We start from the raw sequence: 18,065 nt of genomic DNA on the forward strand, positions 1-18,065 counted from the left end.
ATAAAGTTAATTATGTCATTCCTTATTATTTTTATTGTTTTTTTGTTTGTTTTATTTTTTGAGACAAGGGTTTCTCTATGTAGCTTTGGAGCCTGTCCTAGAACTCTCTGTAGACCAGGCTGGCCTTAAACTCACAGAGATCCACCTGCCTCTGCCTCTGTCTCTGCCTCCTGAGTGCTGGGATTAAAGGCTTTTTTTTTTGGAGACAGGGTTTCACTGTGTTGTTTCTGGGCTTCCAGGAACCAGGCTGTTCTTGAATTTACAGAACTCTACCTGCTTCTCCCACTGCACTGCACTCAGTCCCGCGCCCCCCCCCCCCCCCCTTTTTTTTAAGCCGTTTCTGATTGGCCTGGAGCTCATAGAGAATAGGCTGGCCTTGGACAGAGATTCATCAGCCTTGTGTCTTGGGTGCCAGGATTAAAGGCATGTGCTGCTAAATCGAACTTTACTATTCCTCTTTAAAAGATATCTTTATCTGTATTTGGTGATTCATACCTATATCAGGATTTGGGAGGATTAGAAAAGAGAATTACTACAAGTTTGAGACTAGCCCAGCTTAAAAAACAAACAAGCAAAAAACCGCAAAAGAAATGGAAGAAAACAACAAATACAGTGTCTTTAGCCAGGTGTGATGCCCTCAGGAAGCCAGAGCAGAAGGCTAGCCTGGGTCACAGTGTGAAATTCTTAGCAAAGAAAGTTTCTGTGGTTGTGGTACTGATGTAGTCATAGTACTTACTTGGCAGAGGCAGGAGGACCATGAGTTTTAAAGCTAGCCTTGGCCTCATGATGAGTTAGAAGCCGGAGTGGCATGCATAGCAATATCTTGTCATATGTGCGCAACCACCAGCACTTTGAATCATAAGAGTTTTGCCAACGTGTTTGTTGAAATAGATGGATTTACTGCTTATTTGCTTTTCAGGTTTGTTTTGGAACAGTACAATGCACTCTCATGGCTAACCTGTGACCCTGCAATCCAGGACAGACGCTCGTGTCTCCCAATTCATTTTGTGGTGCTGAATCAGTTATATAACTTTATCATGAATATGCTGTGATCTTCGTTTGATGGAATTGCGCAAGGAAAGAACAGGAAGAAAGGATATTTTGCTGCAGGATTAAGTTACAGTTCTCAGTGGAAGTCATTTGTGATGGGGTCTAATTCTTATTACTTCAACAAATATTGTTTTGACTTTGGGGGCGGGGCTATAACCCTATTTTTCATTGACTATACTGAGCTCTTTAGGGTGATGACTGATTATTCAAAACGTATTATAACATTTTCGTAGCAAAAATTAACCTTTTCTTTTCCAGTCACAGTATTTGTGAAAAGTAATGAGCCATAGTACCCATTCATGTTAAAGAATATTAAAAGCATGGAGAGGAAACATGAGGAACAATGAATTTCAACATATGGCTTTAGAACATCAAGATGTTCTTGTATTGGATATAGTATCTAGTATTCAAAAATGCCTGCATCTCTTATTTATTGTAAGTTTTTAAATGTATAAATTGTCTTATATTTCTTAACCTCTTTTATAAAAATTTTCCTAGAAGGTTTATACTGCCTTCTTGCTTTAAAGCAATTGGTCTAAAATATATGTAATCGTCTTAATTAAAAAGTTGCAGTAGGGTTGCTTTTAGAGTATTATTTTTTTGTAAGGGGGTGGGTCGGACAATAAATTTGTATTGTCTCAATGTACAGTTTAACAGGGATAGAGGGATAATGTCCATACCATTGTGTGTGGAAGATTTACAGCTAAGCTGTAGTTGCAGAGTACATGTACAGTAATGAAGTTCACTGTGTTTATAAATTGAAAAGGTACCGGTCTTACAGCATTTTATATATCACACATTTGCAGAATAACATGATGGCAATACACATACGTGATATTGTTAGGTGGATTAACTTAGGATAAAATGAGAAGTCTTCAGTTATATTTTGTACTATGGTTTAGGGCTATGACTAATATTTCAGGCCATTTCCAGTGAAAGAAACTTAGTTTTACAAAAAAGAAAAAAATTTGCTACTGAATGCTTAAACTAATTTTGGTGTTTAATGTTACATGCTTAAATTTTTTTCAGTTTTCACAGTGGCACATTTAGGCATGGGGATATTACTAATTATGAAATTTATCTGCAGGATCTGTTATAAGGTTGAAATTTAGCCCAGCTCTAGGCATTTTACAAATTATTTTAAGGGCAGTCACTCTTGATTGTTTTACTTTTTTTTTTTTTAAATTAAAGATTGGGAATGTGTGTGAGAGTATGCATATGTATGGGTGTGAAAGTGTGAGTGTGTGTGTGCAATCAAACTGTGGTGTAAATAGATCCTCAGTGAATTCTGGTATTCAGACTCTGTTCCACTAGTGAAAGAACCATTTTCTAAACTGTTTCCCTTTGACTTTTTTATTTATTGAATTTTCTTGGTTTGGAGATGGGAGTCCCAAACACCAGAGTCTGTACTTTTCTATGACACAGCTCAAATTATGGTAGGGCATATGCCAAGGAGGTTCTCACCTCCCTAAAGAAGGGACTTGAATTTTAGGGACTTTAATTCACCCCTTCCTTCAATACAACGTTCCCCCTTCTTGTTTGCACATGCCAAGATAACTGCTTTTATGCAGGCTTTACCCCTGAAATAATCCTTCTACAGTGCTGCTCACAAGAGCCCAGTTAGTCTCCTGCCTGCATCACTGACTTGAATTCACAGTCGCCAAGTCTACCTATCGTTCTTGGAAGCAGTCTTTCAAAATTCCTACTTGTATATTCATTAATTTTCAACAAGGACAAAATCAGTTGTATTTACAAAACTCAATAATTCAGTATGTTTTTTTAAACTGAAACCTGTTTTGTAAATAGTATGCATTTAATATTATTTAGTATAAAAACATTTTCTTACGGTATATTTTCTTTAAATTGGGTAAATGAAAACATTAGCAACTCTTGTTTTTCTATAAAGAAACACAATTAGTAACAAGTTTTCAAATTATTCCTTCAACCTTAATAGAGCGATCCAAATGTTGAGCATATTTTGATATTAAATTTAAAGATCATGTCTTTTTAAATTCTGCTAACACCACCACAAATTGTGTTGACATATTTTGTTCTGTATTTTCTTGGTGGGAAGAACTTGGTTTGAGATAAAAGATGCTTATTTGGAATTTCTATTTACAAACTATCTTTGTTATTTTCTTAGCTCAATAATGATTCAAGAAAATAGAAGACTATAATCCCAATTTAAAATTACTAACCTATAATAACCACACCTCAGTTTGAAAACAGACTTAACAAGAGTATTCCCTAGCAGTTTCTTTCATGTAGCCATAAGCAGGAATCCCGCACACAATTCTTCCTACCTGGCAATCAGGATCTAATCCCAGATATACAGAATTTATTCATAAGTTTTTTTCCTCCCCTTCACACATCAGTTCTTGCTCAAATAGGAAGTTACTAAATAGCCATTAGAAGAAGAAATGAAGCCTTTTGTGCAAGATGATAGATTTAACTTACTAATGTACTGTCACAGACAAGCATGGGTAATCGTTTTGAGTAGGTAAGCAAAATTGTTACACTTTCTCCCAGTGAGTTCCCAAACCTTGATTTCCTCATTTCAATGCTAATGCCTGTTTTGTGTGCAGTTATTCATTATGAAGCAGGTGAAGTTCCGTATGTTAGCATTTTAAAAGATTAGTTATATAATGTCTGCTTCCAGCCAGTCTGAAACATCTAGCCATACCTTTCTTATGCAAGCCATTCAGTTATCAGGACTGTGAATTAACACTGTATGAATACATTTCTGTACACCTTATTGTTTGGCCAGAAGGCCACCAAGTGTACTTATATGTAATCCTTAAATTTTAAAATAGCTTGTAATTTTTAAATATTTCTAAACTTTTCTTAAACCACTAAAATTAAGCTCTTACTACTTAGCCAACTATCCTCAGCTGTATTCGTTCTCAATTGTCAGTATGGCACAGATTACTGTATTCAAATATTCTCTTTCGTCTTCATATTTACCTTCTGAGGTAATTTTTTTTAACTTAATGTGTTACTACAAAGATTTGCAGATCTTTAATCAAGCACTATGTTATTACTGTAATATCAAAATATTATGTCGCATTATTTCAAATGTTCAGATTGAATAGGTTAAAAGAAAGTCTTTAAATGCTTTTGCATCATAGAATCTGCTCCTACCCACTGTGGCATTGCATATTAGTCTGTTGAGACATTCAGTGTTGCTTGACTGACATTTGGTCTGGGTTTCCTCTTAATATTTTAGTTTAATTAAAATTAAGAAAAAAATGTGTTTAACAAACATTTTAATTTTATCCCATTGTCACCAAATCAGCGGGAAAATCTTACCTTTTGGTATTTCTTAGTGTATTAATGGGCCCAGAACTGTGGTTTAAATTTTTATATATGTATTCACTCATAATCTATCTCTCTCTCTATCTCTATCTCTCTCTCTCTCTCTCTTTTGTGGAGTATAAATTTAAAAACTGGATTTGGGACCTAAAATACTCCTCAGGTTGAGATATTCTTGAAGTTTTAAAATAGCTTTAGTTTTTAAAGTAAACTGGATTTGTGGACCTAAAGTTACTGAGTTTAAACTACAGATTGTGACATCGTTACTGGACATGTCAGCATCAACCCTCAGAATAGCGTGGTCACTTTATGAAGGGGCGTTTTTAAGTTGTTGTTTAGCAGTGACATTTAATATGGTCCAATTGCTTTTCTTTTTAACGTGACAAAAAAATTTTAAAAAGAATAAGGAACAAACACTATTGCTGCCGAATGCCATAACACTGAGTTGTACAAATTGTGATTGAGGAAATGAAAAAGTTTATACTTTTTAAAAAAAAAAAACAAAAAAACAAAACTTCAAATGGAATAAATTATTCATGAAGCCTTCATTGTGGTGTCTCATTGTGTTGAAAATATTTTCATCTTAAAATTTTTCCATCATTAGAAGATTATTTTTGAATCACTTTTATCAAGAGTAGGAGCTCACTTAAACATTAAGTAGGCTGTTTTTGGAGGGTGGGTTCAAGGCAGGGTAATGCTGTTTAAACCAGGTTGGTTTTGAACTCACAGAGATTCCTTGCCTGTGCTTTCCAAATGCTGGGATTAAAGAAGTAATTTTTTTTCTTGTTGTTGTTGTTTCTGTTTTTTGAGAAAGGTTTTCTCTTTAGCTTTGGAGCCTGTCCTGGAACTAGTTCTTGTAGACCAGGCTGGCCTCGAACTCACAGAGATCCGCCTGCCTCTGCCTCCCTAGTGCTGGGAAAGGCGTGCACCACCACTGCCCGGCTCAGGAGTAATATTTTTTTTTAAGAGAATGTTAATTCTTCAAATGTCCAGTGTTTATGATAAATGTGTGCATGTACACAAAGCAGCTCCTTTTTTGCTGATTAATTTGGTGTTAACTATTTAACAGAAGAGTTATCTTGAAATTGTAATACGTTATCCTGTGTGTGTGTGGCCTAAGAGTGATTAGTGTGTGTGTGCCTAAGAGTGATCACATTAGTGTGTGTCAGAATGATCACAGAGTGTGTGTGTGCGCCTAACAGTGATCATATTAACATGCCTGAAACATGAGGAAAAACATTAATATATGAATAATGTATCAAAAACATCTGTGCCTGAGTCCTGTAAGCAGTTGTATAAAATGCTTTGTTCAGAGTTAAGCTAAAGATATACCTCAATTATTGTGGTCACTTGAAAGGTTTCTGCCAACAATTTCAAAAACTTCTATAAATGAAGGCATATGGCATTGAAACTTTGTACCTCAAATATTCTGTTTTGTTTTTTTGTTTTTCGAGACAGGGTTTCTCTGCAGCTTTAGAGCCTGTCCTGGAACTAGCTCTTGTAGACCAGGCTGGTCTCGAACTCACAGAGATCCGCCTGCCTCTGCCTCCCGAGTGCTGGGATTAAAGGCGTGCGCCACCACCGCCCAGCTCAAATATTCTGTCTTATACTTTTCCTCTGAAACATTTTTCAGTCTTTTTGTTTGTTTGTTTTTTTTCGAGACAAGGTTTTTCTGTGTGATATTCCTGACTGACCTGGAAGTCACTCTGTAGACCAGACTGGCCTCAAACTCACCTTGAGCTGCCTCTGCCTCCTCAGTGCTGGGATTAAAGGCGTGCACCACCACTGCCTGGCCTTTTGAAAATTAAGCATTCTTCTAAGTGAAGGGTAGTCATTGTTTCGACAGCTGCACACATCTTTTCTGTTCTTTTCTATTGTGGTTCAAAACCAGTGTTTGGGGACTGTAAATAATACCTCATTGGTACATTGCCTAATGTATGCAAGACCCAGGGCTTAATCTACAGCAATGCAAACAGTGCCTCAGCATAACTATTGGGCAGTTTGCTTTTTTACTTTCATTTGCTGTATGCATAAGGTGTTGATACTTAACAAGTAATCCTAGTTGTTTAGTGATACCTCTGTTGATCACCCCTACAAAGAGTTCTATATTGGACCTGTGTGATTCATGATTCTGTTATAAGCCAAGAGTGAAATTGAAGAATGGTATTTGGTTCCTTTCCTGAAAATTTTCTTTTGAAAAATTTCCTGTCAGAGTTCTCCATGTTAGTTTCTTTGAAGGAATGAGGACAGAAGTGTGGGGGGGGGGATGGTGAGCATTTTCAAAGAGCAGATAATTTACTTGTGGACGTGTCTAGTCCCTTGGTATCAGTAGCACACTGTAACATGTAGTAGCACACATAGACCAAATAGTCACAAATGTATTTGTTTGATTGGTGAGGTAAACTGAAATACATTTTCTATTTGGAGTATTAATGCATTCATTCACTGCTAGAGTAAATGTTCTGAGATTCTGGCAGCTTTTTCCATTCAGTATTTTATTTGTCTTTGTTTCAGATTTTTATTTTGGGTCTCACGTAGCCCAAGGGTCATCTTGAACTTTTGTTATGTATTTAAGGGTCATCCTGAACTTTTGACCTTCCTGCCTCCCTCCAAAATACTGGGACTACAAATATAGGTTAACAAACCAGGCTTACCAAGGGCAATGGTGGCACATACTTTGAATCCCAGCACTCAGGAGGCAGAGGCAGCCTGGTCTACAGAGTGAGTTTCAGGACAGCCAGCTCTATAAGAGAAACTCTGCCAGGAAAAACAAACAAAAAGATTCCAAAAGGTTTGGTTTGTTTTTTTCAAGACAAGGTTTCTTTGTGTAGCCTTGGCTGCCCTAGAATTTATTCTGTAGACCAGGCTGGTCTCTCCTCGAACTCACAGAGATCCGATTGCCTCTGCTTCCCAAGTGCTGGGATTAAAGGCGTGTGCTGCCACCACCTGCCTTGTTTTTAACTACGTAAGAAAATTTTGTGAAAGCTTTTTTTTATTTTTTAAGGATTTATTTATTATGTATACAATATTCTGCCTGCATGTATGCCTGCACACCAGGAGGCACCAAATTTTATTATAGATGAGCCATCTCTTCAGCCCCGAAAGTTATTATTGTCATCATTGTCAACATTATTGTTTTAAGACTATCTCAACTGTGTGCATTACTGGGGCACTATTCTATTACTCTTATAGTGTTCAGTATGTTCCTGTGTATAATGTAGGATGCTGCCAATCCTGGACCAAAGATTAAAGACCTCTTGCCTATAGGTATTAAACAAATTTGGTATGAGAAAAAAGGAAATGGATTAGTTGTTGTTACGGGTGTGTTCAAGTTAATACATGTGTGTGGAGTCCATAGTACTCTCTTGCTTGTTTCTAAGGTCCTGTCTGTCCACAGTTTTGTTGGAGGCAAATTCTCCTGTGACCTGGTGCTCACAGCACTGCAGTTTTGATAAAGTGTTCAGTGTCACACCTAAGCCTGTGATTCTTCTGTCTCTGCCTCTCAGTGCTGGTAAACTGGTCAGCATCACACCTGGCTTTTTGTTTGGTTTTGTTTTTATCCTGTTACCCAGAGTTTCTCTGGTCTTGGCTGTTCTGGAACTTGATCTGCAGACCAGGCTGGCCTCAAACTCAAGAAATCTGCCTGCCTCTGCCTCCTGAGTGCTGGGATTAAAGGCGTGCGCCACCACTGCCCGACCACACCTGGCTTTTTGTTTGGTTTTGTTTTTATCCTGTTAACCAGAGTTTCTCTGGCCTTGGCTGTTCTGGAACTTGCTCTGCAGACCAGGCTGGCCTCAAACTCAAGAAATCTGCCTGCCTCTCCTCCCTAGTGCTCGGATTAAAGGCGTGTGCAACCACCTCCCAGCTACACCCAGCTTTTAAACATGAGCTCTAGGGTCCATCTCAGGTCTTAGTGCTTATATGGCAAGCACTTTCCTGACTTGAGTACTCTCTTCAGCCCAGGAGGTTAGTGTTTTTTGGTTCTCTTTGCAAGACTGGCCCAATTGTATTACATTAAAGAATGGCCTTTTATATAGGTAAAAACTCAAGATTTTCTTATTTTGCTCCTACCTACTAAACAGGAAGGCAAGAAAAAGTTAATTTAAAAAGCTCTCAAAGCATGTATTGTTTGTAGACTTGTGCTCAGTAATGCCTAAATATAGTATAGGCTTTGGCTCTTTCATTCTTTTTGTTCTGAGAAAGTATAGCATGAATTTTCCACAAAAATCCATCTGGTTCTCATTGTGTTTTTTGTCACTGAATGAGTGCCATCTGTCTGGTCGTATAGACCATAAAAATCTCTTGTAGCCAATTACTGGTTGGTTACAAGAACATGGTGATGCAGGTCTGTAATCTCAGCATTTGGAAAGTGACGGCAAGAGGATGGGCCATGTAGCAAGAGTGTCTCAGAAAAGAAAAGAAGGGGAAGAAAGGAAAGATAGCAGGAGATTGTGAATACTTAGGAAACTAAGCAGGGCATTGGTTTGAGGCCTGACTATGGTTTGAGGCCTGATTGAGCTAAATGGCAAGACCTTGTGTGGAAAACTAAATCACAAATAATAGTAATGATAATGGTGGTAATCGTTGGCCTATCAAATTGATTATCAAATGTTTATATATGTTGGACTGACTTTAGTCTCAATCAGCCCTTTCCAATGCTATGTCAAGAACTAAGTAAAACTACTTTATCTGGGTTGGCCCCTAAAATACACTTATTTTGAGGCATAGTCTCAATCTCTCGTAACCCACACTGACCTTGAGAACACCATACCCTTTCCTTGGCCTAGTAAGTAGAATTACAAGCATGCACTACCACAACTAGCCTGAAATGTATGCTTTTGGGTTTTAAAGGCAAGGTTTCTCTATGTAGCCTTAGCTGTCCTTGGCTGTTTTGGAACTCAATAGATCAGGCCGACTTCAAACTCCGAGAGATCTGCCTGCATCTGCCTCCTGAGTTCTGAAATTCAAGTTGAGCACCACCACCACCTGGCTTGCAATATACTCTTAACTTGGTCCTTCTGCTCTTGGAGTGGTTTTGGTGACCAAAAACCCTTTATTGGCGCCTTGCTTTAAGGAAGAATACCAATACCAAGGCCATTTTGCTTTTGTGGCCTCACAAAGAGAATCCTCAGTGTTCCCTCCTATTTCCACATAACCTCAGATCAAGTTCCCTTGAAACACAGTCTTAATTATAACAACCCGAGTGCAGCCTTTATACTGCTTCCTGGTTTGTACTTACATGAGTATTTGTCTCCGCCAAAACCTCCATGAGGGTAAGAAATTGGGTTTACTTTGTTTAACTATTATTATGGTTGGAATCTAGCACACTTAACATTGTTGAAGGGCATTTACCTATTCTTGAATACTTCGAACCTTTTATGATAATACTTAGTGAAAATGTGAATTTTGCCTATAAATGAATGAAGTTATAACAGTTACTTAGAATTCTTACTTTGAATGTTCAAAGGTTGTAAGAAATAGATGTTAAAGGTGTTAGGTTTAGATAGTTCCTGATAAACATGGACAACTTTCCTCCTTTATTCCTCTGCCCACTCCAGCAACAAAGGTTGGCATGAAGGATTCTAGCTTATAAAGTGTAAACACACAATGGAAATCAACCCTGAGACAGCTGATTTACTTGAATCACTTCTTGAGTGGTTTGCAGACATGGTCAAGGAAATCTGTGGAAAAATGCAAAGGAACAAAAGGGTTGAAATGGGTACTTTCCTTGTTTTTAGGATTTTAAGCAAATCACATAAATCACATACACATAAATCAATCTAAACAGTTTTTAAAGATTTTACAAAGTAGGGCCCAGAAATGAGTAGCAAGTGAACTGTTGGACATTGATAAACGGACAGCTTATACGAATGAACGCACACAGAAGGCAGGGATTTTCATTGGTTTTGAGACGTTCTTGTTTCCGAGCCCCAGCTGGCCTTGAGCTCTCTCCTCCAGTCTTTGCTTCCTGAGTGCTGAGATTACTACTGCCCATTGAGAAAAATGTCCTCTTAAGATCCTTGTCTTTCTGGAACTTTATTTCCCAAGAGTACTGACCCTTCTTACTAGTTTAACCTTTAATTTCTTGAAGCTCTCTTATGCATAGAAGCACCTGCTCTACCTGAAATAAATGTGGAAGTTTTTGTTGTTTATTCCTCCTGGGGTAGGGAGAATGACCCACTCAGAAGAATGCTCACTTGCTCTGGGAAAGACTTCTCTTGATTTAACACAATGTAAGAACTAGCAGTGTTTCACCTAATCCAAGCCATCAATAATTATGGCACCGTTGTGTACCACCGAGTTAAAACATTATTAAGTAATTGTCACTGCTGGTTATAATGCAGCCCAGCTCAGGGGTGTTAACATTGGAAATAAATGTTGCTACAGAATTGATGACAACGAGCTTTGTGTTACATTCGTTGCTGAAAAATGGTGTCATTGAACATTTGAGATTGTCCTGTGATAAACAAAAGTGTAATTTAGCTGGGCAGTGGTGGCGCACACCTTTAATCCCAGCATTTGGGGCGGAGGCAGAGGCAGAGGCAGGCAGAGCTCTGTGAGATTGAGGCCAGCCTGGTCTACAGAGTGAGCTTCAGGACGGGTTCCAAAGCTACACAGAGAGATCCTGTCTTCAAATCACACCCCACCCCCTAAAAAATAAGTGCGATTTAGAGGCAACTAAACTTAGTACTACTTTGAAGGGTTATTTACTATTGGTGAAGATAATCTGCCTAACTAAACATTTGAGCTACAAGATATTTGTAAAAGCAGTCATAAGTTTAGTTAAGGAGTTAAAATGTGTGGAAACAGGATTAAAACTCCAAAGTTCCTAGCACTCAGGAGGCAGAGGCAGAGGCAGGTGGATCTCTGTGAGTTCAAGGCCAGCTTGGTCTACAGAGTCAGTTCCAGGACAGGCTCCAAAGCTACAGAGAAAACCTGTCTCAAAAACCTCAAGTTAGTGGCTAAATAATTTTTCAGTCGGGTGGCCAAATTCTGTATGATCATCCAATTAGTTTGATTGGCAAGCATTATGTCTCTGATTTGAAGGACTTTTACCAAGCAGATAAGGAGTGAGAGAGAGTGCAGGGTTCCATATTCCTGGCTTAAGAAATCCAGCTGTGGTTTTACATGGGCACCAGTGCCGCAGGAGGCGCGAAGGGACAAAGACATTCAGATGGCAGAAAACAGTTTCAGATGGAAGCCCCGCAGATTCTATTTAAGTGCTAGAAATGCCAGTGGTACAGAAAAGCTCACAGACCAGGTGATGCAGAACCCACAAGTGCTGGCAGTTTTGCAGGAACGTCTCGACAACTCTCACACTGCTAGCTACATAGAAACTTTACCCAAAGCCATCAAAAAGAGTTAATGCTCTGAAGCAGCTCCAGGTGAGGTGTGCACATAGAAGCCAAGTTCTATGAGGAAGTTCATGTCCTGGAGAGGAAGAATGCAGTCTTGTACCAACCTCTCTTTGACAAGAGAATTCATCATTGGTGACGTGGAGCCCATGGATGCAGAGTCAGTGTGGCACAGTGAGAACGAGGAAGAAGACAAGTTGGCTGGAGATACAAAGAATAAAGTAGTTATGCCTGACAAAGAAGTAGAAATGGCAGAAGAGCTGACCCCCAAAGGCATCCCTGAGTTCTGGTTCCCCATCTTCAGAAACGTAGATATGCTTAGTGAGCTGGTGCAGGAAGATGATGAACCAATCTTAAAACACCTGCAAGATATTAAAGTCAAGTTTTCAGACCCTGGACAGCCTATGTCTTGTGCTAGAGTTTCACTTTGAACCCAACGACTACTCCACTAATCTTGTCTTTATGAAAACACACAAGATGAAATCAGAAATAGACAAGGCTGAGCCGTTTTCTTTTGAAGGTCCTGAAACTGTGGCCTGTGATGGGTGTACAATTGACTGGAAGAAGGGAAAAATGTCAACAGTCAAAACCAACAAGAAAAAGCAGAAGCACAGGGGCTGGGGCACCGTGTGAACCATCACCAAGCAAGTGCCCAAAGAGTCTGTCTTCAACTTCTTCAGTCCCCTGAAAGCCTCTGGAGATGGAGAATCTCTGGATGAAGATTCTGAGTTCACCTTAGCCTCTGACTTTGAAATTGGGAGCTTTTTACCGTGAGTGAATCATGCCGCAGGCTGCCCTCTACTTCACTGGGGAAGCCATAGAGGGTGATGACTATTTTGAAGAAGGCGAGGAGGGAGAAGAGGAGGAATTGGAAGGAGAGATGAGGAGGGAGAAAAAGAGGATGATGCCGATATTAACCCCAAGAAAAAACCCAGCCAGCCAGCAGAGTGCAAGCAGCGACCCTGAGGGGCCATCTTGTGGACGGATGTCAGGACCCCAGGTCACAGCCAGGGTCCTCAGTCCCTGCCAAAGCAGAATTTTGTTGACAGTTCTGTGACATCTAACCATTTCCAAATGCATGATTCCTCATCCCCTTCCCTTCTTACTTTTAACTTACACAATGGAGACTAGGCTGCAGTTCAGAATAGGAGATTTAGTTGTAGCACCTGCAGCCTTGGTGCCTGAAGACCATGTAGGGTGGGCTGGGGTTGTGCCTGGAATTGGCAGAGCCTGGTGATTCTGTGTATGCTACTGAAGAGGCTCATGGTTTCAAGCCACTAAACTTCGTGGGAAGCTGCTCCAGCTGCTGTATCTAATCATCTCCCAAGCGCTGCAGAAGTGGCTGTGCTCGCCTTAGAGCGTGTGGGTTCAAAAAAATAAATATATTTAAAAAAAAAAAAGGCCGGGCAGTGGTGGCACACGCCTTTAATCCCAGTACTCGGGAGGCAGACGCAGGTGGATCTCTGTGAGTTCCAGGACAGTCTCCAAAGCCACAGAGAAACCCTATCTGGGGGAAAAAAGTGTGTGGGTTGGTTTTGTATTTTTTTTTCCCCTCCCCACTCTCCTCCCTTGAGTTTTGGTTTCAGGGCTGGGTGGCTTGTGGCACACGCCTCTAACACCAGAACTGTCTGGTTCATCCTTGTACTTATTCACTTGTACTTAGGGGGCTTTGAACTTCACTGTCCTCCTCCTCCCGCTTAAGAGACCATGTTGCTGACTTGAGCAGGAGGATGTGGCTTCAAATGGAGTGAGGCGCCTCCTGCCACTAGCTGTTCTGTGCCGTGCAGACCACGTGTTGTCTCCTCCTGAGTGTGCGAGGCTGTAGCCAGGGGCTAAAGTCCTCCCTCACTAGGGATGGCTGGCCTGTGGGGTTTCCGTGTGTGTGGTTGCGGTCTTCAGCAGCCAGGACAGCCATGTCCACAGTGACCAGTATGTAGAGCATGCTCAGCCTTACCTGATAACACATTTGTAACTGAATATGGTGTTCTCAATTTGTACAGAATAGTTAGAATAGTCTATTAAAGTTGTGAAACATGAAAAAAAAGAATTCCAGCTGTACTCATAGCTACTGGACGGAAAGTGGAGCAGGGGGACCTTGAGACAGGCAAGTTTAGGAACTTGTCTCTGAGTCATTTATGCTGGTTTAATTTTATGTTCTGTAGCTTGAGGTGGAGATGTTAGATCGGCATGCCGCCTATCTGTTAGTGACCCTTAGCTCCTAGACAATTTAAAAAATTAAAATTAGACAATTGGATCACATAGTTCCTGGCTAGCTTCCTCATAGTCCCTCAAACCTTTTTTGTAACAACTACCCAGGAAAGTTAAATTGCTTCATCTCCCAGTCTGTTTTCTTTTTTGAGGTAGTCACTACGTAGCTTGGGCAGGCCTGTAATTTGTAATCTTTTTTTTTTTAAATATTTATTTATTTATTATGTATACAATATTCTCTCTGCATGTATGCCTGGAGGCCAGAAGAGGGCACCAGACCTCATTACAGATGGTTGTGAGCCACCATGTGGTTGCTGGGAATTGAACTCAGGACCTTTGGAGGAGCAGGCAATGCTCTTAACCGCTGAGCCATCTCTCCAGCCCCTGTAATTTGTAATCTTTTGCTTAAGCTTCACATGTGCTGAGATTCCAAATAGTGTTCTCCCTTTACCCCCTCCTCTTCTCCAGTCTCTCTCCCCTCTCCCCCCGCCCTTTGTTTTGGTTTGTTTTTCAGGGCATCGTTTCTGTGTAGCTTTTGGAGCCTGTCCTGCCTGGAACTTGCTCTGTAGACTAGGCTGGTCTCAAACTCAAGAAATCTTCCTGCCTCTGCCTCCTGAGCACTGGGATTAAAGGCGTGCGCCACTACTGCCTGGTTCTCACAGAAGTCTCTTATGAGCCTGATACCAAACTCAGAGTTTGCCTCCTGAATGTCGGGATTAAAGGCATATGCTACCATGTTAGCCCAGTAATTGTATACTTTGTGACCCATTAATACTTGTGAAAATTGCTTTTAATTATATAGTGACTGGTCAATTTTTTTTTAAAAGTATGTAAAATTGGACCTTATGATGTACATCTGTAATTCCCAAAACTGGGAAGCTGAGGTAGGAGGATTCCGAGTGCTAAGGCTTCATATATAGATAGATGCTGTCTCAGTACCACCCTCCACGGAATAGGTCATATAGCCAGTACTATTTTTATTTGATAAGACAGTTGTTACCATCTGAATGTAAGCATGTTGTGTCTTTATGGCATATAAGTGTATATGATATATAAATTTATATGTTACAGATACATGTGTGTTTTGGTTCACAGTACTAAAGGCATTCTGAAGAAAGTGGAAAAATTTGAGACACACTACATTACAACTTAGTTCTTTTATTCCTTTGCTGATTTTTTTACCCTGAAAGTTCAGTTTATTTTTTCAGAGATTATCCTTCTATCTGAGCCTTAAAAATACTTTAATTTTTTTAAAAGAAATGATCAACTGAGTGATGCTCTATTCTTTTTGGCTTTTAAGATTCACTTATTTTATGTGTATGGGTCTTTTTGCCTGAATGTTGTCTGTGTACATTTTGTTAGTGTCCAGTGAGGCCAGAAGAGGACACTGGATCTTCTGGAAATAGAGTTACAGACTGCTGTCAATTCGTCAACTGCCCTGTGGACTATGGAACCAAGCCCAGGTCCTCTGGAATATCAGCCAGGGCTCTTAACTCCTTAACTATCTCTCTAGCCCCAGAAATACTCCCCCTCCCCAAGACAGTGTATCTCTATAGCTTTGGAGGCTGTTTTAGAGCTAACTCTTGTAGTCCAGGCTGGCCTCGAACTCACAGGGATCTGCCTGCCTCTGCCTCCCGAGTACTGGGAATAAAGGCTTGTGCCACCACCACCTGGCTCAGAAGTACTTTTAAATAATGTTATTTGCGTGTGCACCCTGTAGAGGCCAGAAGAGGGTGTCAGACCCCTTGGACCTGGAATTATAGGTGGCTGTGAAACACCAGGTGTAGGTACTGGGAACTGAAGTCAGGTCCTCTGAAGAGCAGCAATGTTTATAAAATACTTTAGGGGCATGAAAGATGGCTCATTGTCATGTGCTGGTTGCTGAGCCTTATGTCCTGAATTCAAGCCTCAGGACACACATGGTGAAAGGAAAAATCCAACTTCCATAAACTGTTTTCTGACCTTCACATGCAAACACATATACTACAAATGCCACTACATGTATCTATGTGTATGAATACAATGTTCTAAAAAGAGAAACCCTGTCTCGAAAAACCAAATAAATAAAAATAATAATAAAGTTTTTGTTTCTTAACCCTAGCACATTACTTGAAAAATTACACCTTGGCTGAACCAGGAACAAGAAACATGAGCTGGTCAAGGTGGCATAATTCTGTAATCTCAAAATGCAGGAGTTTCTGACCAGCCTGAGCTCACAGTTAGGTTCCATCACCCAGAAACATTTAATATGAGATATATAGACTTGAGGTTTTCAAGACGGTGAGACTTAATTTTTTAGAAGTTGATGAAAGTTTTTGATTCTCTTTCGCGAATTACCAACTATAATTTTAAGACGATTTCAGTGAAAAGGATTTTTCTAGTCTGAAGAATCGAGAAAGCCATGGCGACTCAGACACATCATTTGGGAGACAGGGACTGCGACAAGTTCCAGGCCAGCCTTGCCTACAGAATGGTCTTCAGGCCAACCAGGACTACATAAATCATGTCTGGAAAACTAATTAAATCCCGAAAGCAATCCGGGAGTGGTGGCACGCGCTAGTAATTTGAGGTATAAAACACAAAACTAAACAATGCAAACCCCCAAAGCAAGATATTACACTTGGCCATTAGTGTGTCGGCTAGCGTCACATTACTTTTAAAACTCTCCTATACCCAGGTCCTGAGATTCTAGAACTTTGGTGCGAAGATGTCACCGACAGGGCTTTAAAGGAGGCTACCGCCGAGTTCCATTAGGCAAGTTTCGGTGAAGGAACGAAAGGGACAACCTTTACCAATTATTTTTACATACATTATTGTTATTTAAATGTCGCGATAATCCCACTGGGGGACTTAGTTCTGACGGTTAGCGACTCATCTCACAGGTCCCAAGGGGAAAGCGCCGGGTGAAGTAACAGCTACACTCCAAATTTTCGGAAGCGAAGAGCACCGCGGAGGAAGGGGCGGGGCCGCGCACGCGCCAAGCGGCCCCACGCCTCAGGCTGGTTTCGCTCTCGCTGCTGACGTCGTCTCAGTGCCGTACGGTGGCCGGCGCAGGCCAGATGCTGGCGATGAATGGAGGTGCATGGTGCAGGTTGAAATAAGTCTTCTCTGCTTTCCCCTTTTTCCCAGCTGTTTCTGCCCCCCAGCCTTTGCAGTGTCCAAATTCTACAACCTGGTTGGTCCCAGCGTCTGAGTTCTTAGTGCCCGAGTCGACCCCGGGCACAGCCGGGGTTTGGTGATCCGGATAATCGCCTAGGCCCAACTTCGGACCGCGCTCTCGATTTCTGTCTCGTCCGGCGCTCGGACGCGGAATCCGAGTGGGTCCCTTGAGGCTGGAGGGTAGATCTTAAGGTATGAAGCGTCGGCTTCTCGGGCTCAAGTGCCGCTTTGTCTGAAGTCTGCCTGACTCTTGTTAGCCCGGAGCACTCGGTTCTCTCATTGCTACTCAAGAGCACACAGGTCTTGTCACCGGAGCTCACTCCTGTTAAAAGACCCGCTCTTCCCATGGAAAATAGAGCAACATTTCTGTCCAGGACTCATTACCCACAGCTCTGTTAGTGAGTGGGTCTTCAGACGGGCTGGCTTCTGCTATCTGTTCAGTGTCATCTCTCGTTTGCTGCCCTTAAAATTATTCAAGACCCACAAGTGTCCAATTGGGATTCTTTCTTTTCATCCCTCAGCTGATTGTGCCTATACATCTGCTCAATACACCCACTATAACAGAGGATACAGGATAGCGTTGTGGCTTTCAGAACCTTGAACCTGACATTACTTTTGGTCTGTGAGATGATTTTCCAGCGTTGGGAGGCGGAAAGAGAAGTTCAAATAATTTATATTCTAAGCTTGTGAAACTAATCTGCCTGCGTTCATTTTCTCTCCCTATTTCATAGAGCTCACTGAAACGGCATAAAGAGAAAAGTCTTGGACTGGTGTGTAGTATAGGAGGGTTCAGCTTGGAATTTTTCCAAGTAGTATTACTGTTACTTTATTCTCTGGGGCTCATGCAGTATTTATAAAACAAAGAGTATTAGGGCAAGGATCCCCAAGTTTGGGAGAGACCTAATTTTCAGTTTTTCTTCTCATATTCTAGATGTCAGTAGAAACAGGAAGACAGAGAAACCTGGTCTTTAATCGTGCCAG

At 40.8% G+C, this 18,065-nt stretch overlaps 2 protein-coding genes and 1 pseudogene across 2 annotated transcripts in view; all 3 read left to right on the plus strand.

Annotated features, from left to right (window-relative positions):
* Med13 (mediator complex subunit 13) overlaps positions 1–4,910 on the plus strand; it is a 93,468-nt gene extending 88,558 nt beyond the window's left edge. Inside the window, exon 30 of the mRNA XM_038325940.1 lies at positions 920–4,910. Within this exon, the coding sequence (XP_038181868.1) occupies positions 920–1,052 (133 nt within the window). The 3' untranslated portion in view covers positions 1,053–4,910. The remainder of the gene's footprint in view (positions 1–919) is intronic.
* Positions 3,530–12,683, plus strand: LOC119811427 (annotated as a pseudogene).
* A 4,281-nt stretch (positions 12,684–16,964) lies between these two features.
* Positions 16,965–18,065, plus strand: part of Ints2 (integrator complex subunit 2) — a 52,840-nt gene continuing 51,739 nt past the window's right edge. The window contains exon 1 of the mRNA XM_038328385.1: positions 16,965–17,276. The gene's annotated coding sequence lies outside the window, so the exon portion shown is untranslated. The remainder of the gene's footprint in view (positions 17,277–18,065) is intronic.

This window comes from Arvicola amphibius, chromosome 4 (assembly GCF_903992535.2).
Source record: "Arvicola amphibius chromosome 4, mArvAmp1.2, whole genome shotgun sequence".
In the NCBI taxonomy this organism is placed as follows: domain Eukaryota; kingdom Metazoa; phylum Chordata; class Mammalia; order Rodentia; family Cricetidae; genus Arvicola; species Arvicola amphibius.